At 39.0% G+C, this 21,756-nt stretch overlaps 1 protein-coding gene across 1 annotated transcript in view; it reads right to left on the bottom strand.

Annotated features, from left to right (window-relative positions):
• The window catches only part of LOC148083822 (thyrotropin-releasing hormone-degrading ectoenzyme-like), a 171,839-nt gene extending 150,999 nt beyond the window's left edge, over window positions 1–20,840 (bottom strand). The window contains exons 1-2 of the mRNA XM_087787001.1: window positions 19,208–20,840; window positions 12,195–12,439 (exon numbers count right to left, since the gene is read on the bottom strand). Coding sequence (XP_087643127.1) covers window positions 12,195–12,439; window positions 19,208–19,708 — 746 coding nt within the window. The 5' untranslated portion in view covers window positions 19,709–20,840. The remainder of the gene's footprint in view (window positions 1–12,194; window positions 12,440–19,207) is intronic.
• Between the last annotated feature and the right edge of the window lie 916 nt (window positions 20,841–21,756).

Raw genomic sequence — 21,756 nt, 5'->3', positions numbered from 1 at the left:
AAGAAATATATTTAAAGGCTGTTTTCTGTGTTTCAGATGTATGATAAAAACCTATGATACAAACATATCCTTGTTTGGGGAAATAAAAGGTTAGTGGAAAAGACATAAAAGTCTGCAAAATATTTTAAAATAGATTTAAAAGAAGAAACATTTTTCCTATTTATCCCTTGCCTAGGCTCCAACAGTCCTACGAGGCGCTTGACCTAATTACAGCCTTCACTTTTCACTAATAGGGATAGACCCAGGGGTCTAAGACTGAGGTGGATCAAAGATGGTCAACATTTCATCAGTGTAAGCGAAGGACAGCCCAACATCCTGAAATCAATTATAAAATAAAAAAGACAGGAACTCAATGACGTGCAGCTGAAAATGAGGTGCTGGCTTTTGTTGAAGACGTTATAACAGCCTAGTTGCTAAGCTTTGTACTAGTTGGAGATGAGAGGGACTTCTGTGAAATACCGGAGAGGAAGAGGTTACCGGGTTCGAGATGGGACAAAATCAAGGGGTAACTGTGTGTTTCCAATTAATTTGATGGTTAAAAAAAACAATATATCTGTGCAACTTTTTTATTTATTTCATTTTTACTTTAATTCTAAAAATGGGTTTATCATTTATCAAACTTTAAGAATATACGTTTTTAAGCAATATTCTCGGTAATTAAACTTTGGCAATGAAAACAGATGGTGGTGTGAATAAAAATTAGTGATGCATGTTGAATTACTGGGAAAACAAGAGGGAGAAACATGAAAGGAGAATACAGAATAAATTCATGTTGAAAAAGTAACATACAGAGAAGGATTTAATGTGCAAACAAAGATAATGTTCATCTCTTAATTGCAATTAAGTTTTACTCGGATAAAACCCTTTGTAAACTTTGAAGTTCGGTAAATAAACCAAACAAGTGTATTCTGGTTATATGAGGTAGGATTCTGTTTTAGTCTTTGAACCTCGTAAATCTCCCTAAGCAGAGGGAAAGGTGTAATCTATGTTTTCGGAGCGGGGTAAAGGATAATCTACTGAAGTCAAGGCTGACGGTTTTGCTGACAGCAACTTTTACAGGAAGTCATTTCAACTCTTTCTTTTCATTTTTCAAGTGACAAACTGCTTCCACTTTGAGATAATCCACAATAAACACTGGGAAGTTTCTGTTTCTCTCTGATTCGGTTAAGCTGAGTGGAATGCCTTCACATTAGAGCTTTGTTAAATATGTCTGTCAGTCACTGACAGGACCTAGAAGTTTAACTCAAAGAAATAATCCCCTGGAAAACTTTCTTATCACCTCTGAGAATTGATTCAAGGTGTTGGTGGAGAGAAGGATGAAAGAGGGAGAGAGTGAAGTGAGGAAGGTGAGGAAAAAAAAGGAGCGGTGGGAAAATATGAGGGGAAATAAAAAGGAAGACATTCAATAGGCTGACACATTAAAGGGGAGTAGAGACCGGAGGGAGGCTATGATAAAGCACCCAGACACGATGATATGTTCATTTTCATTATCAAGAACAGCTGAGGGAAGACAGAGACAGAAAGAGAGCTAGAGGGACGGGGGGGGGGTGTCTAAGGATGAAGTTGTGTAATAAAATTGACAGTAAAAGTACGGGCGACAGTTTTAAGACACGGTAATTGATTGTTGAGTAACACGATCATGTAATGAAATGTATCAAAGATATGAGAGTCGTCTTAATGTGTCTAACTCTGAGGTATAGTCCACTCACAGCAGGAGGACAAGGAAACCCGGGAGTATCTTAACATATGCCGAAACGACCTCAAGTCTTTCTCCTCGGATAAGACGGTGGTTTAGTCCACTCTCTTACAAAGCTACTGAAACTATTTCAAAGCAACACACCAGGGAAACAAACTGTCACTCGGATCTGTTATCGTACTGATTTTCTCACAAGTAAAGGACATGCTGTGATAATTAAAAATAAAAAGGCAAAGACCCACAGAAACCAGTCACAATCAATTGTTCAAAACGACTTAAAGATAAACACAACTCCAGCTTTGTCATCATCCAATCACACGCTAACACAACTTCTGGGCAAACCGGTTCGTGAAGGACAAATGTACTGATTTATGTATACGAAAGCTAAGAGTGTATTATGATCGTAGTATCTGTGATGTCAAACCGCCATTTGTTATTAAAGCCAATATGCTGTGTCGGCCATCTTAGAGAAAAGTAGCCCTCCAGTTTAACCAGGGGAATTTCGATGGGGTAACGACAGTGTTTAAGTATTTAGTTAATGCTACAGGTCGTATTATGCAAATATGTGTGGAAAACTGACTGTATTGTCCGTGATGAGTTTTACAATCCAAGTGTTTCTTTAATATGGATGTAAAAATGTTTTCTATATTTGTTCTCTAAAACCACCTCCACCAATCTCAATTAAACCATTAATAAAAGTCTAAATAATTAATTAAACTATCACATAGCTGTTTTTTCAGTGCTTTTTGATGTTCTTATGTCACCATTGTATTTTTTATTATAAATAAATAAAACATTAAAGAAGCAAATGATTTACGAACACAATAAAAAAATGTCTTATGTTAAATAGTTAAAACAGCAGGTTAGTGCGTTTACATGCAAAAGGGTTTATGTGAACTGAAAAGCATCCGATGTTTTACCTTAAATGAAAAATTTTGATTTAGTCAATAGAAAAAAGGGAGATAAATAACTTGTGTTTAAACAAAATGTGTGTGTGTGTATGAGAGCGATCGAGCAAATACAGAAAACGTAGAATAAAAGGGTTGAAAAGAGAAAGGACAGTGATATAAAAGAGGATGGTAAAATAATCAAATTGAGAGAGAGGCTAACAGGAGATCATGGTAGGGAGGAGCGAGGGAAGAGTAGATGAAAGGAGGCGAACACAGGAGAATAATACCGGAGTGAGTGAGGCAGCAGAGACGGAATCTATTAGGCCAGTAGCCAACACATGAACATGCACGCACACATACTAGATTATTCAGATCGAATGTTAATACACATCTGGCTGGATTATTGTCCAAGAAATCCTGATTGACAGGTGAGTTTATATCACTTGCAGCGAAGCACAACATCAGCCAAGAAGACCCATATTCATGTAAAGAGGTCTGACTTAAAATAGCACGATGCCCGCTTCATGACAGAATATTAGTCGACAGGAGAAGGAGAGACACACAAAGAGAGCCAAAACACACACACACACACATGCACATGCGCACACATAGTGGGGAAATGTTGATTAAAAGTGACCTAAATGTGTAATGAGCAATCAAATCTTAATAAAGTGATGTATCGAGAACAAGGAGAGAGAAGATGTGAGTGTGTCCTTGACACACCAAGGCATATAGAAATGATCCTCACACAGATTTGACAGAGCAGGAAAGTGTTGAGTCAGATGTTCTGCTCCTCACTCTCGCCTTTGTGTTTGTGGGTTGGTGTGTGTGTATGTGAGTAAACGCTGCTATAGTTCTACACAGGAAGTTGATAAAAGGATGATTCATCATCTTTGGTGTGGAACACGCGACTGCTGCGAGAGCGATACAACCGGCTGTGGTTACATCGTAATTACACTTATTGTGTCTCGTTTTTCTTTTTGGAGCAAGTCGGAAATTAAAGTTAAATTGGAATTTGCAGAAGTTTCAGGGGCTTCAAATGATTAATGGCAACAGAATATTATGGTCACAGTATGTGGAGGAGAAGTTTGCAGGCATCGTTTATCATATTGTTACGGAAATCCAAACTTAAAATCCAGTATTTCGCACATATTCAGCTTTAACATCAGAAGTTTTGATTTTGTGTTAAATAAATTTGACATATGTCAAAATATAATATTTGTTCTTTTCATTTCCTGAGTAAAGTCATTTTGTCAAAAAGCAGAAGAAAAAAAAAAAACTATTTGCTTTAATTTTCAAAGTCAAATAAGTGCCAGCGCAGCTTAACACTTTAACAAGATGGAATAATTTCACAGCAGGTGAACAGTGGTGCTTGCTGTGCATAAACAGAAGTGTTCTAGATCCAAATTCAGGTCGGCTGCACCGATGTACAAGTGGAGGTTTAACAAAAACATTCCACATGGAAGTCTCTGGGACTTTGGTTCATTGTCAGATTCAAGAAACACTTTTTTTCACTCTGTTTTTTTATTTTAATTATTTTTAAATGTAATATTTAACTACTTATTTTCATCATCAAACTCAAATCAGATGCGTTTGGTGGATTGGTTTAGTTGTTGGTTAATTTTTTAGTTAGTTAGTTGGATCATGGGTTGGTTAGAGGGTTTATTGGTGGGTAGGGGGGTTGGTTTGTTAGTCTGTCGGTCGGTTGGCTGGTCCATTGGTTGGCAGATTGGTTGGTAAATGGGGTGGTGGGTTGGTTAGTGGTTGTTGGGTCGGTTTGTTATTCGGTCGATCGGACGTTTTGTTGATTGGTTAATTGGCCATTTGGTTGGTCAGTCAATTGGTTAATGGGTTGGTTGGTAAATGATCGGTTAGTTGGTTGATTGGTCAACTGGTTGGTTTGTTCAGTCTTTCACAAATTATAAAAGAAACTGATTTTTTGTTGTCGCTGTGAATTCATTGAGATGACCAGGGCATAATTGTGCTAGAACATGCTACACAAACAAACACACGCAACCTGTTGAAAGCTTCTCAACAAAAGCTTCAGATAAATATTAAAGTACATTTATTACTAGTGAATAAATACGTCCAACTGAGTTGTAACCCTAAATACATATGTTTTACATGTCTCTCCATCTCTACATTAAGAAACACAAAGGAGGATTGTGGTGAAACCTGCAACCACATTAGTGTTGAATCAGAATGTGTCATAATGTGGTCAACATGTCAGACAGGAAGGGTTTTTTTTCCAATTTCTTCGGACAATTTCTTTAGAAAATCCGACAAACCCACTGAGGGTGACTTAATGTTGTAATAGTGAAGCAAGACAAGTATTGTTTGCAACATGAGCTGAATGTCTTAAAAGCAATAATGAAATACGGCCAGACTAAGAGTGTGTGTTGTGCAGATATTTTAGTATTCAGTTGAAATTGTTTTTAATCATAATTGGAAGAGAAAACCTAGGAAGGATATCTCATGCTGAGAATGAATTCCATTTTTAAAAAAGGACCTTGAAAATCTCAAGCCAATTCTCCTAAGGCAAAACAAAGATTTCTCATTGATCTAAGCCGTTATTCTCGAAAACACATCGCTTTAGCCGATGAAAACTAACAGGTCAATTTCTGAAAGTCTGAAAGGCAGTCTCAGCCCTGCATCTCACGTCAGATTGGTTATTTGACGGACTCCATTACACACCGTCTGTACCTAGCACTGTGCGTCAGCGGGTGGTCGGGCCTGAGAAATTCATGAATTGGTTAAGTTGCTCCAGTTGACAGATAGGTTAGCTCTGAAGCACACCCACACAATATTGATCTGAAATGGCTCATCTCGACACCGGCTCACGGTATCAGAATAATAAGCAGCTTGTCAGAGAAGATGCTGATGAAGAGGAGGAGAAACTGCTGCCTCTCTCTCTCTCACGTTCATCAGTTCCATACAGTTCATGATCCGTGGTTCTCATTAACACTCATCACACCTTGCTTGTTACAGTGGTGATGAGCGAGTTGAGTTGACACCACGAACAGCAGTTCATTTCTGAGAAAGTGGGATTTATTTAAAGGTCTTAACTGACGTACGAAAGAAAATCGAGACTTTTTAACGGTTTTCTGTCTTGAAAGTTAGGATTTTTGTGTCAATCATGTTTCTCATTTTTGTCCACACAAGACTGGAAGGTATCGTCCTAATGTCGGGCATATTATCTATTTTCATTGAGTTTTAGTCAAAGAAATACTTTCAGTCGTCAATGAAAAGTCATATTCTAGCCATGTCTTGGGAATTTAATTGCAATGTAATTTTATTTAACTCAATAATTATGATACAAGTACATAGTAGTCTAGACAAAATGTTATTTTAGCCAAACCAGGTTCACAAATCCATGTTAATTTAATTATTATACTATTATATGTTTTACTTTATTGAAAGACTTTATTGTGTTGTTGTTACTACGTATACTCGAGCCTTTAGGAACTCCAGACATGACAGATGCTTTAATTTATAGAATAAGTTTATGTGTGAACTCAATTGTACCATGGAAATAATACATTTATTTATTTTTATCCTCATTCGTCCCACACTTCTGATGCACCACATTCCTACCCTTTGTTTTCGGGCCATTGGGTCACCTTGACCCAGACATAACATGTAGGTTAAGACTGTACCTTCCCAGTTGTGTTGATGTGACACGTCAATAGTTTTGTAATATGGTAATATCTCGTTTGGGTTAATTATGTAGCATTATACACAGTCCAGTTGATTTGCTTTTGAACCTCTTGGATAACCATGACCTGGATGATCGAAAACCTTCACAGACAGTATGTAGCCATTTGTAAACCACGTTCAGTCCTGTATTTAATCGGTCGATATTATCTCATGCATACACTTAAAGTTGTTGTCAAGTAACCAGCATTTCTGTCGTGCCTCATCTCGTCGTCCTCCTATGATAATGGTTCATTGACTGCAATCACGTCATCATTTCTGTTGACAAAAACACTTCTTCTTACGACGGGTTTCAACCGAGTTCTTATTTCTCAACCGATTCAGATAGGGTAACTGTAGGAATAATTTTCTATTGTTTAACAAGCATTTGTCACTTTATCCTTTTATGTTTAGAAGCTTCATCATTGATTTAGTTTTTTTAAACTAAGATGAGTCATTCAAAGAAGACGTCATAACTTCTCTGATTATTTTTATTATGAAATGGTTGAATTGAATGTGACCTTCATGCTAGAACTAGTTAGCAACACAGCAAATGTTAGCCTGAGCTATACTTTGATATATTTCCTAAAAAACAATAAATCACTTCCCACAATAATTGGAGAACAAATCTCAAGATCACACAAAATTTCTGAAAAAGGTCTGTCTATTCGGCTCAGCCATTGAAAATAGACCAAATGTTGTGTCGAGTTCTATATGCAGTTTTATGCTCCACTTTGAGTTTGGCTTTATTTTTATTTTCTCACTCCCTTTTGTCTTATTTCCCCTGAGTTGACAAATGCCGCAGAGCTGGACCTCATCGGCATCAAGACCAGACCTGTGTTCCAGATCACAGACTTCCCTGCACTTTGTAGTTGTTGTAAAGTCTCTCTTTTCATATTTATGTTTTTGACCCTTTTTTACTCTTTTGCCCCTGTGCCTGGGTGCTTTAGTTTGTCTCTTGTTTATTCGTGAGTATTCAAACTTTTTTTTTTTCTGTTTTCCAGATTCTCTGTCCTTGTCTTTAGTTCCCTGTTTTATTCCACAGTTCAAATCACGCTTTTAGATATATTGGACTCTTTGTTTGTTTAGTATATTTGTATGGATTAGACTTTTGTTATTTATATCTTGTATATTGTCTCTGCTGGTCACTCTAACCTGCACACATGATTCGTATCCTGACACAAATAACTTTTCTGTTATAAAAAGTAATATTTATCTTCATTTTGCTTGTTTTTACTTCCAGTTGCAATGAGTGCACTAGAAGCTAACACAGTTGACGATCTCTGAGTCCAGTCTTTAATCACTTCTAGAAAAGTAGCTTAGTCCAACTAAGCTATATTCAAGTCGCTTAGTGTCACAGTAAGATGTTCACATACATTTTATAATATTTGGAAAAGGGTTTGGACTTTTTTTCAGCTGCCATGTAATTGTAGGGATTAAGAAAGGTATCCAAGATGACACCAACTATCCTGTGCACAGTGACTAATGCTACGAAGCACAACATTCGGTGCCTATATTATCACTTTGTGGTGTTTGAATGGCATTTAATTATAGCAGACCTGTCGAAAACCTTATCAACGTATTGAAGAATATTGTTAGTGATGTGAGCGTTCCACACTTTTGCATCTGTTTACCGCACAAACTGCTTTCAATTCGGGTGTTTTTCTGTCTTTGAGACGTGGTAAAAATTGCTTGATGTGTTTGTGGAAAAGCACAAGCTCTCTATTGATGAGTCCCTCATCACCCGCTGGTGATGTTATTCATCATGTGAGTGGTCCAGAATGACAACACAGCACAGGCAGCATTCATTTCAGAGGAAAAGCCAACTTCACTGCAAAACAGCGTTTAATGAAGAAGATGTTTGCATGAACGTTGTTAGTTAGGATCTTTAATTAATATTCAGATTATTTATTAGCCTTTTGACGTCTGAGTGATTAAATCCCAGCGAATGACTCTATTTTGCATTATGCAAATCCCAAAGCTAACATTGAGCTTAGAGCTATCGATAAACAAACACAAAACAGCAGAATTTATTGGACAATGACGGTTCACCATAAATGAGTTGCTTTTTTCAAAGCCGTTTTTATCATCTTTCAATTACTCATGTTATACTTCAACCTGAAGGCTCCATTAAATTAAAGCATTTTTAATAGCCTACGTGATTTGTCGGATAAAATATCTGAGAGTTGTTTTATTTAATAAAGGCCACCAAACTGTGAAGAGTGTTTCTTTGCTTGTTAACCTCCAACTTGCCCTGCTTCAAACACGATCTAGGATTTGAAATTAGGGAGTTTTATATATGTAAATAACGTTGTAGTTACTCACTTGCAATTTGTGATTTAGCTGTTGGTTCAAACTTCTGAATAGTTCAAATTAATAAATCTGATATTTACTTAGCATTGGGAGGACAAGCCGACTAACTTGAATGATTGTAATTGATTCTTTAACCCTTCTTGTTTTTCTGGAGCTCATGAATAGTTCTTTTTAAGAAATAACAACAGTGATTTTTTTGTTTGTGTAATTTAATATCTGTGATTGTTTTCATGAACCATACATATTGTATTTACAACCAGTAGCTTAGTTAACATTTGATGATAAAAAACATGCAATCGAATAGACTGATCTTAGTCTAATGTAATGTCACATTTAAATACTATTATTCATGACTGACTTTACAAGTGAGTTTTTCCGGCCAAGTTTAATGGATGTATAAGCGTAAGTTTATTTCATTTTGATTACTTGTTAACCACAACCTTCCTTCATGTGTTCTTTGCTAATGAAATGGTTAATTAAACAAGTTGCGTTCTTGTCCATTATTTTCTGCTTTAATAAAAATCAGACGGTAGCTGGATTTCTTTTACATATTAAGGCGAAATACAAACTGTTTTTATTGCATACTTTCCTACTGTAATGGCAACCAATGATGGAGACAATATTAAACATGTGGAATCAACTCTTCTTCCCCAATGTTCAATCTTATTTTGCACATGTCTTATTTTAACTAAAGTCCCATAGAAACAGAGATACATAAAAAGGGGCGATTTTTTAGATACATCACATGGTTTCCTGGGCCACGGTGCACACCAGAATGAAAGTTGCACTTGCTAATGTTTAAAAGATTAGAACAAATTGTGCATTTTTACAAAGGGCTACAAAGAAACTATGGAATACTGATTGAGCTGTTCATTCCATCTGTTTTGTAATTTCAGGTATGATGGTTGAAGGACAGGAGCACACGCCACATTTTAGTGAGTTTTGTCTTTCGCAGCATCACATAAAGGAGACCACAATTTTTATTTGGCTTTTGCAAATCCTCACATACTTCACTCCTATGTCACAGTCAGACAAAGCTGACTTATGAGCCAACATTTGTCAAAAACATATTTTGCTCCTTTCTATTCAAATTCATCCACCGAACAGCCTTCAGGGACAATGAACCCTAGTTTCTCAGTTTTCTGCGCCGGCATCCACTTAATAATACCACTGGCCTTCTCTTACATGCGTGACATTTAAGATCTTTTCTGTTCGTGCTTGCAGCCAAGAGTGCCCAGGTTTCTGTCAGAGGAAGCATTACAGTTTAACTAACAGCTTCTGTGTGTTGATCGGCTCTGCTGGTCCATCAGCAGCAATATTGACCCGGCATTGATCCAACCACTGATGGTGAAAATGAATGAGAACACACCCAATAAGTCACTCTAGCTTATTTTTTTTTGAATATGTCAGTTTGTATTCCGAGGAAAATAGAACTCTTTTTTCCATCAAGTAGGGCATCCACAAATGATTCTTTTGATCATCGATTAGTCGATTAAACATACAATAAATAAATTTTTGGATGCATCAGGGACAACAGCGAAGACGAGGACCGTCTGATACGTGACTTTGTGGACTGGAGTGAGAGGAACCACTTGCAGCTGAACACCTCAAAGACCAAGGAGCTGGTCTTGGACTTTGGGAGGTCCAGGACAAAGCCACGTCCAGTGTCCATCAGAGGTGACAAGATGGAGATAGTATATATAAGTACCTCTATGTGTGGCTGGACAGTAAACTGGTCCTGCAACACAGACCATGTATATAAGAAGGTTCAGAGTAGACTGTACTTTCTGAGGAGGCTTCGATCATATAACATCTGCAAGAAGCTCCTCTGCATGTTCTACCAGTCTGTGGTGGCCAGTGTCCTGTTCTATGCTGTGATGTGTTGGGGTGGAAATGTGTCAACAGGTTGGACATGTTGATCAGGAGGGCTGGCTCTGTGGTTGAAGCTGGACTCACTGGTGACAGTTGCTGAGAGGAGATCACTGAACAAACTACTGTCCATTATCGATGATGATATTCATCCTCTCAACACTGTCATCAGTGAACAGAGAAGCAGATGGAGCACGAATGCTCCTCCCATGATGCAACACGAATAAACTCAGGGACTCATTCATTCCTTGTTCTATTAGATTGTTTAATTCTGAGTTATGGTGGAAGGAGTGGAGTGAAAGTATAAAGTATCATGATATTGTATTCCATGTTAATCTTTGTATCCTTCGTCTTCAATCTATGTTCTTTATCTTTAGACTTAGATCTATCTATCTATCTAAAATTGTAGCATAGATTTCATCTTTTTAATCCAGCATGCAGCCTTTATTCTCCCTACAGAACCATCAATAGGTTCCAGCTTTTAAATGTTTAAGGCAAATGCACAGATAAAAAAAGGCAATTGTCTAGATAGTTTAATCGACTTTTAATTATAAAACAAGGAACTGAATAAAAATATTTTATTATTGAAGCTGAACAGCGAACTACTTGTGACTTTCTCCTTCACTTTACTTCCAAACACTGGAGGAACATTGCTTGCTCCTGTTGAACTGTTGTATATGTATTTAAGTTAAAGAAATAAACAATGACATTGATAACTAAATGCGTTTATAAAGTCGGCGTAATCACGACTATTCAACTAATCATGGCAGTTCTAATGTAAGTATACACTGCTATAGAGCAGTCGAAAGTAATTATCCTAGGATTCATAAATGAATGGAAAGAAATCATAGGTGTATTCCAATACTGGTGACAGACAGCTACTTATGAAACAGTGCCAAAGCTTAAACAGTGTTGAAACTATGCTTTAAAATGGAAACATTTTGAAGATATAGTCTTAACCAATATAAAATCAAATCTTTACCGTTTATAATGTTGTTCCTTTATTTTATCATCAGATATGTAATATGAGTTCTCTTTCTTCCTCGCCCCTAGTGTATCATCACAGGACAGAAATATTACCTGCCGTTTACAGAAATGTTTATTCTGTTTTCCTACAAATAATATAAAATGGGCAATTATATTGGGTGGTACAAAAGAAATGCTCTTACAAGGCTCGTTCTGACTAAATCAATTCATTCATTAAGCGGCCACTACCTGCTTTTATCGTTTCATATTTGGGGGAAGATTTAAAATCAATACAATGTCTTCCTCAGTTTTGTCTCAGCCCCATTGTTTGACATCATTTATTAAAGTAGACAGGCCTGGAAAGTACATTCTGTCAATGTCTTGTTGGCTGACAGACTGTAGTAACAACACATCTCTGGTAAAAACCTTCTGGATTCATAAATTAACTAGACTTGCTGGACAGCGCGGGGCGATGAGCTGACACATGAGTACACACAGATGGAGCCTTCGTTGACATAATCCAATGAAATAATTAGCGTAGCCACACACAAGTCGCCTCATTATCAGCACCATTTGAAAAAGCAGAGGCCTATAGGATGTGTGTCTGTACTGTAACAGTGTACTTGCACACAAACACACACACAGACCCACTATGGTGCAGAGCGTGTGTTAATCAATGTCAAGGATGGGAATCTTTGACCTTTTCTAGTCAAACCACCTGCTGATGATGGAAAAAAAAATGTGCATGTGTGTGTGTGTGTTCGTACCGTCTTTCTCTCTGCAGGGTGTAGGAGCTCCTGAAAAAGCCCAGCAGCTCATCCTCGATAGCAGCGTCAAAGCTCACGTTCAGTCTGTACACTCGCATAGGCTTCAGCTCGCGATGCAGCACCACCACATACATCTGATTCGCGGGGAAGGGAAAGTGGCGATGGATTCTCATGGTTCCACCCCCAGGCCGGCTGGCGAGACGACCGCTGGTGCCACCTTCAGCTGTGACTGACACCTTGTCCACCTGGGAAGCAAAAATGTGCAGGCGTGTTGAGCAGAAGAAATGTAGGAGGGTACAGGGGTAAGTGCTAATATCTATCCACTGACACTGGCCACGTTTCACAGATATGATTGGTCTTAGGGACATAAGAAGGCTCTTAAGTAGGGTTCGGTTAAGAAGGAGCACTCAGATATCTGCGTTTCCAGGATGCATTCTTATTGAAACAAGCCAAAGAAGCTACGTAAGACGCTCTTGGTGGGAGCTGTCCATGGTGCTGAAATAGAATCAATCAATGCCGGTCAAATCAATCTCCCACTTCTTTATCAGTGCATAAGTCACACACAGAGCTCACATGAACTTTGGCAACCACTTTATATAGAGCAGCAGGTGTAGATCATTTGGTTAAATTATTAAAAAGTTTTCTTCTCGAGCCACTGTGTTGTTAAGTGTGTAAGCCAATCAGAGGTGGGACTTTTTGTACTTGTCACTTAAGTGAAGTGTTGCCGTTCCCAGACCTGCTTCTAGAAGTAAATCTGTGTCAAGCTTTAAACTCTGTTTGATTTCTATTCGACTTATCACGTAAGCAAGTATTTACATGGAGTAATATAAACTCATATATGCAGATGTGTGTGGGGATTGATTGTGTGTGGTATTGAAAGTGTAATTCAATAAACCTTTTTTTTTTCATTGATCCTTGTTTTATTGTTAGGAATATTGGATGATATGATTTTCACTGACTAGATCACTGAGCATTTGGTCTTTGCATTTTAAGTGAAAGATCTTCTTAAGCTAATAGCGACTCTGGGAAACACATCATTCTTTTACAGTGTTCTTAAGAGCACTCCTAGGAAGATCGTTGCACTTAAAAGCTTCTTAATCAATCTGGGAACGCTGGTCATTTTACTCGTACATGTCAATCATTGGGCCAGTGGGTTCCTGATGTACCTCATGGTTGGTCAGAAGTCTCTCATTACACCTTTATGTGGGCTAGTAGGTTCTTACCAACGTTACATGACCATTGAAAACTTACGCTACTTTAAGAAGGGAACCAAGGAGTGAGGTATGAAAAAAAGAAACATACTTGATCGATACATTTCAAAGAATAATGTATTAATTAATTAATACAACAGAGAGGAATAAACAATGGTCTTTCTGAGTAGAAAGCCATAGAAAAAAACTGAAAGACCCTTATGAATGGGGGCTAAGTAGAGATGCACTTATCACATCCTGGTATCGGGTATCAGTCCTATCCAGCCTCTCAAAGTAAGATCTTGTATCAATGTTAAAGGTTCGATCCTCAGATCCGATGGAGGTAATGTAGAAGTATGTTTGAAGCCCCTGTCAAACAGCTACGACTCACAGAAGTGTGTGCCGATATTTTGAGGAGGTGAAGTCACACCACAAGATGCAACAGCACTTTCTCGATTGGCATCTAACAGCAAAGAAAAAAGGCAGTTTAAAAAAAATAAAAATAAAATGTCACTTTGTTTGTATAATATTGATACACAGGCTGTCTTAGCTTTTTGCAGGTAATAGAACAAGTTTACAAATAAACTGTATTTTCTTTATTCTCTGGAAAGGCTATTAAAGCTGTAAAGACACTTTATTCAAAGTATGAAGAGTGTTATCTTAAAGTAGGGCAAGCCAGTTAGTATTTCAACACTGGTATCAGATTGGTGCCACTATTGGTCGATACTTTAAGCTCAGGTATCGTATCGGGAACATAAATGTACTTGTATTTGTTGGCATGTCCCAATTTTTCTAATTTGGAGTGATTCATAGTAAATTATCCAGGTGTACGCCCTCGTAGTAGTAACCAAAATAACTTTCTCTCTACACATCATCCAAACACACGAGAGGATTCATGTAATTAGCTTTTTAACAGGAATAGAAAGTCACAGCAGACGCTCCAAAATGTAACAGAGCAGCAGTTACTGATCTGGCAAGACTTCACTCTTACTGTCTCGGAACTGTTTGATGAAGCAAATCATGATTAAGGCCTGGTTAGTCATAGAAACCACTCGTCTGTTCTCACCCACACAGTAGCATGCCTAATAAGTGGAAGCACCTGTGGGGATCAACAACAGCAAGGAGGACTTTGAAGATAATGAAAAGATTTTTTTTAATCATTAAGGGAAATTCTAATATTATCACATCAAAGTGCATCTAGCAAAAAAAAAAAAACATAAGTATAGTCAGTAAAGTGACTATTGGATGGCCTTGAGATTTTGGGAATAGTGCAAGATTCATTAGCAAAAAAAAAAGGTGTTTCATTCCTAGCAGCCTTCCAATACACATCCAGCAATAAAAGAAAAGGCTTAGAGTTGAAACTTTAGAGGTTCAAAAATTGTAGTAAATTATTAATAATGTGATGTCCATGTAGGCCACGATATTGAAGAGAAACATTGTGAAAACTTTTGAAGCCTTTCTAACATTTTATTATTTCAACTTCTCGGAGATGTTGGACTCTATTGTACTCATCAGTATTTGTCTGTTTGTACAAAACTCTATTTTCATTGAAATTTTTACATTAGAAAATGTGCTTAAAGGGCACCTAATTAGAAACCCCAACTCTCCTGCCTTTTCGTGGCACATGTTATAAATGTTGAAGTCGTCTTTTTCGAAATGCAGTAGGTCATTCATCATGACGTTGCTCCGTTTTGAAGTTATTACTTAATAAAGTTCTCTCCCGTCTGAAATCTCTCCAAACGAGATTACGGTTTAAATTAACATTCTGACATCACTCTGGTGAAAAGGCCTCCCCTAGAAGCCCTAAATCAGTTAAGTACTTCATGTTAATCTTGAAACAAAATAAATATTTACATAAACATGGTGAGAGTTACTTCTGCCTTTAGGTGTTTTTGTAATGTGTACATTAAGCTGCAAAACTTATTTTCATTATTCGACCATTATTGTGACCAATCAGAGCAGAGTGGGCGTGGTTGCTTGGACAAGACTTCTCAGCCAAAATAGCACATTTTAATTGGGTGGGGCTTAAGCGTATGTAAATATCTTAATTAGATGAGAGTTTTGTGCAAAAAGAAACATACTGTAGTATAATAGAGGTCCTAGAACAAGTCAAGAAACACTTAAATCGGCGCATTAGGTGCCCTTTAAGAATTTCTTGTTTACCATTACTGCGCCCACTCTGCTGTGATTGGTCAAAAACTTGAGGTTTGTCAAGCACGTCATCCAAGGAAGTCTCCACCTCCAAGGGTCTCATTGTATAAACAAAGCAGGTGGAATTACAGCTGGCTGGAGGAGGATTGAAGACTTCAACATTTGAAACATGCACGTCAGGAAAGTTGGAGTTTGACTTCAGTTCCATTTTAAAGTTGCTATTTGCCAGTATTTTTGTGCAAATTTGACCTCAATTCCACTTTCTTGTTTACACAAAATTAAAATGGATATTATGCAAAGCAAACAACTTAAAATCAAAACTCACCCAGCAAATCAATCAACCTAATTACCTTTAAAAAATGTAAATTAACAATCACAATTGAAGGAAATCAGCACTTGGCAGGACATCAATGAGCCATTAGAAGCATCTGCATCGGTGTGTATAACAAATCCTGCGCCTTATCAACTAGTGTGGCTATTTTTGTGATGAATGGGCAGATCAATCGAGCCTGCTGACGCAGACAGAAAAGAGGTAAAAGCAATGAAAGCCAAAAAGCCCCGTAATTATTTTCTAATAGCACTGTTTGTCAGAATTATTACTTACTAATAAATCTTTGCGCAGCAGCTCAACTAATGCTGCCCGCGGTTGAAGCAGCACGTACTTTCATTTTAATGAAGCGACTGGAGCTCAGTTGTCTTCGTCTTTGTCCAAAAAGACACTTAAAATCATCCAAATACCTCCATACTGCTCGTCTGTAACGTTCATCTTGTATTGAAGCCTTGACATTGGAAGAATTGTTCCGTAAAAACTTTTGAATTGAATAAGTCTATATTTTAAGATAGTTAGTACAGGAAGTTTATATAATAAAAAGCGATAGAGACAGGAAGTACTCTGGCACTTCGAGAGCGCATATGGTCTGCTGTCTATGCCATAGACTTGTCTGAGTTTTCCCAGAATAATTCCTCTTGTAGAGGCTTCAGCACAAGAGGGACATTACAGATGGTATGGATGTATATGGATGTTTTTAATGCCTTTTTTTGGAGATAGATGAAGACAAAGACAACTAAGCATCAGCTGCATTCAAATCGACATACATTTTTGCCTATAGAGGAACGGATTACTCTGAAAATAATCCCAACCCCTAGTCGACCGTGGGTGGAAAATGAAAAAAAGGAGTTTTGGTGAACTACCACTTTAGAGGCCACTGTGAGCCATAGCCACAAGTGTTTCTCGGAGTTGTTTTGCTTCACCGCACATGGGTGAAGATTGCAAACGAGCAGTTGGAGGTGTCATCTCGCTCCACCGCAAACGACTAATGGTCCGGTCGAATCATGTAACCCTACACCTTTTCCCACGGCATACCAATAAACAGTTGGAAACGGACTGAGAGGAGAGCATTTCTCTCCCAAGGATTTCATTTCCGCTTACCTTATAAAACCACAGTCTTCAACAACGGAAAGTTTATGACTCAGATTTCTCAATAGGACCAAAGAAGGGGTTGAACAACAAGAATTTGCACTCGGACGGACAGAAGGACTGATATTATGACACAGGTGAGCAGCGTCCTACTTCACATTCACTAACTGCTCTTACCATGCTGAAGTACTTAAAGGAAACAATGGATAACATCACTGTACTCACTATGGGAGACATGAATAAGGTTGCTATGACAAGAGCCTGTTGAATTTCTTTTAACTTCTTTGTAATGTACAATTATGAATGCTGAGGCAAATTCAAAACACCCACTGGCCTATTAGAGAGCTTTTCTAGTTTAGCTCTTAAACATTATATTGACTGACATTTCATGACATTTTGTTCAGCCTAAGAGAAAAAAGTCTTTCTTCTCCGACTACCAACGGCTTCTATTTTCATCCATATTACTGTTTTAGCCTTTCAACATCCTCGCAAATTATGTTTTCATATCACATTAGCCATGAGAATACCTGAGGATACTATTTCCCGGCGCCCAACAACACCTTTTAATTCACAGTGTGTCCACATGGACACACACTTGCAATACAGCGGCTGCAGGCTTCGTAATTGGCCCTCGCCAAAACTGGACGACAGATTCATCCCTTTCTCACATTAGCCAAAATCGACTGGTCTGAAAAATTGAGTTGCCCAGACATTTCTCTGAGGCTTTCTCTCACCACAAGCTCAAAAATTGGGCTGAAACAGCAACTTTGACGGATAATTAGCCTTGTTAAGGAAATCTCTGCGGCTAAAAACTGAAATAAACATGCTTTGTTAGAGAGCAGGGTTGTCTCCACCGCACAGGGAGCACTCATGCATGCAAACAAGGTGTTTTTAGAATGTTGAAAAATAAGTCTAAAAATAGTCATATCCGGATATACCTGCCTTTGAAGATGTGTATTGCTGCATTAGTTTGTAAAGTCCAAAATAATTTAATTGCAAAAATACACACAAGATGCTGAGAACCTTTAGCTAAATAAATATGATATGGACAAAACTAAATACATGGATTTTTAAACCATTTGGTTTTTTTTAGATGGATGACAAATGAGTGTGTTGTTATTATGTCTAGGTCGCTTGATCGAAGATTTCAAATACTTGGACTGATACCTGCACTTCGATACCGGTTCCTGAAATTCAGCTTAGTTTTTCAGCTTTGGTAAATCATCACGCCAAACAGTTTTCTTCCAGAAAAATATTAATAAGTTCCAGTGCAAAAGAAAACTTGCTACCCCATGAATCTGATGTTCACTGCCTTTGTGAACAATTTTTCTTCAGAAAAATACATACATCAAGTTAAGTTCCATACTCGGCCCTACTTGTTAATATACTGGCATCTTAAACATTCTTATATTCATACAGAAGAATGTTCGGCACCTTATTAGCATATGTATATTTTTGACCAATGTGTAAACTACATTTTTCTCCAGGATTACTTTGAAACAACAGCTTGAAGACGACTGATGGTATTAATATGACTGTCACAAAAAACGTCTGTGACTTAAGATGTCAAAAGTACATGATGGCTAGATTTTGACCCAACAAGTCTGCAGATTGTTAGATTTTATAATACTATGAAAAAATCCCAAATCAATAATACCATATAGATGTGTCCATTACTGATTACATTTGTGATACATGGAATTCAGTATTTCTTTCTTAACAGAAATTATAAACGTCAACAATTCAACCTGGAATCCCAGAAACATGAATTAGATTCAACTGTCTTGTTTAAGGCGTGTCACAATATTATCGTTTATTAACTATAGCTGTCTCTATTGAAGTATTTACTTTTAACTTAGAACTAAACACAATATTATCTATACAAAGGCTGGTTTCTTTCCGAAACTGTTAAACATATTTCTAACTTTTCTTTCACAGCCACTTTCAAAGTATTTTGCTGACATTGCGTTTTCACTTCAAATTGTGGTCCGGTTGTGATATGTGGTTAGTCTCCCTGGGAGGTAGAGCTCGATCCCTTGGTCTGTTGGTGTCCATTATAAATAACACAACTTCACTACTTTATCAACTTCAAATACTGTCTCCGACGTTTTCAGTCACTGAGCGTTGGCGAAGGTACAGATTCAAACCAACAGGGATCTCTAAGCTTCTCTCTAATAAGAGCCATTTCTCAAACCGATGAAAAGATTCACCTGTAACATATTTAAATAAGAAGTTAACCATGACTGGCTTCATACCTCGAGGCGATCCGCGTGCAGAACTATGAATCTGGTGGCGTTGACGCATTCCACTTCAATGCTGACTTCCCCGGAGAAGGTAAAGTTGTCCATGTGGACGGCCAGCCGGAGGTCATAGTGCCGTGGCCTCAGTGTCCCCGGGAGCCGAGAGTTCCTCCACGGCTGGACCCCCTCCTCGTCCCCCCTCTCCCCGTTCCTCTCCCCTCTGCTCCCGTTCAACTTCGCCGACCCTCCGGAAACTCGGGGGCCCGACTCCCCCCCGGCCGACAGCAGGGTGCGCTCCGGTCCCCCGCACTCCTCGAAGCGAACGCTGAGCACCACGGCCACCGCCGTCACGATGATCAGGGTCAGGATGGAGAGGGCGAAGCCCAGCACCAGGCGCTTGTGCACGGTGATGTTGCGCTCGGTGGTCCGGGGCCGCACCACCACGGACTCGGCCCACTGGTCCGAGAGACCTCTCCCGTTCCGCATGGCCCCGGGACTGCTGTCGTTGAGTCCCATCTAGGCTCGGGGGGTTCGTCACGCCCGCGTCCTCGGGACTGACATTGAGGTTCGGGGTTCAAGTCAAAGTCTGAGAGTCTGAAGCGCCGCACTTGTACTTTTGCCGAGCCTCCCCTCTGACATTACACTTCACCGGCGTCGCAGTGAACCGACAACCAGTGCGAGTGAATCGATGCCGCGGGGCCGGGTTTTCAAGAGTGGAGGTGATGAAGAGGAAGAGGAGGAGGAATGCTGTTCAGGACGTGGCTGTACAGTAAAGGTTTCATCCATAAGCCTATACAGGAGTCAGCTAGCTAACCTCTGGTGACTGAACACTTTGTTTTAGTTAGACGATCTCTAACTCTAGCATTAGGAGTTTTTTAATTAAGAACCGCAAGTTTTAAAATCATAATAAAGGTGTCAATTATGTTTCTTTTGCAAGCCGTCCTCAAACAAGAAAGGCTTACTCCTGGAGATATCTAATCCCTCACATCCTCCCGAGAGGGCAGAGTGGTTAATCTGAGCACCACGAGGGTTTATTGCAGCAATGGAGGAGATCGTTTACTCGAGAGCTTATCAACGATCCTCTCTTAATGAGGATGATTAACACCCGGAGGTGAGCGTTCCGTCTAACAGGCAGAGAATCCCCTTTGATATAAAGTCCATCATCTGATCACGGACTGGAGCTCGGAGATGTTCTTAAAAAAAAGAGGGGTAGGGGGAGAAACGGTCCTTGAGTTAGTTGGAGTTAGTTTCTCGGGTGAACTTGATCGTCTGGAGGAGGACTCGATGTCCGCACTTGACTGACGAGAAATCCGCAGAATGATCCGGTGAGAAAAAAAAAAAAAAAAAAAAACTCCTCGGTTAGGAATTAAAACACAAAACTTGGTCCTGTTTCAAGAGCATCCATGTCGAGGCGGGAAAAGAGAGTCCGTTCTAAACAATAAATCCTCCGAGTGAAATCGTTGCGCGGCGGCAGATCATCCCAGTGAAGCCGCGGCTCCTCCGGTATTAAACCTCTTTAACTTTTAGCTCTGCAAGAGAGACTCTCGTTCCCTCTCTCTCTCTCTCTCTCTCTCTCCCTGTCTTGAGGTGGGGAAAGAAGATGAACCACCGAAGGAGAGGAAGAGGAGGATGAGAGGATTAAGAGGAAGAGTCGGTGCCGCCTGTTCTGTCGGTCCGCTCGCTCGCGGGATGTGATTGAGCACGAGCCACCGCTTCCAGCGAGAAGCACGCGCTCAGAGAGAGAGGAGGATGAGCGAGAGAGGAGGGGTGAGAGGAGGGAGGAGGGGTGAGAGGAGGGGTGAGAGGAGGGGTGAGGAAGAAAGGAGGGGTAGGAAGGGAGGAGGGGTAAGGAAGGGAGAAGGGGTGAGGAAGGGAGGAGGGGTGAGGAAGGGAGAAGGGGTGAGGAAGGGAGGAGGGGTGAAAGAGAGAAGGGGTGAGAGAGAGAGAGAGAGAGAGAGCTGCACAAATGGCTGGTGTTGCCGACAAAAGATCATGCAGAAGCAAACAGAAGTTGATGCAAACATGGAGCTTCTCTGCATGACTGTGGTTGAACATCAGGGCGTCAAAGTGTTGAAAATTGCATTTTTTAATTTTAAATATCCAATATTTGAAACATTTTCCATCTCTTTATGAAAAGTACCGTCAAGACAATGTATGTTTAATGAATCAAAATACATGAAAAACAAGTTTCAAACATGTACCTGTGTAGCGTGGTCAGATGATTTTTTAAAAAAGTAAACTAATAAATATTGTTATTTTATACTGATCTGTGTTAAAGTGGCATATTCAGTAGGATTCTATTTAGAATATTAAAGGGTTAGTTCACCAGAACTAAGCAGCGTGAATTTGGACCCACTCAAGTAGAAGAACTCACATTTCTCCAATCCTTAAATCACTTCCCTGGCCTCCAGTTTCTTTCAGGATCTTTTCTGAGACTCCTGTCTTAGTCTCAGTTTTATCTTGACCTTTTAAGTATATATTTTATTCACTATTGTTTTGATTGTTTAAGCGCTTTGTGACCCTGGTCTGGAAAAGCGCTGTATAAATATAAATGACTTACTTAC

This window comes from Callionymus lyra, chromosome 3 (assembly GCF_982586985.1).
Source record: "Callionymus lyra chromosome 3, fCalLyr1.hap1.1, whole genome shotgun sequence".
NCBI lineage: Eukaryota > Metazoa > Chordata > Actinopteri > Syngnathiformes > Callionymidae > Callionymus > Callionymus lyra.
This window is presented reverse-complemented; position numbering and strand designations above follow the sequence as displayed.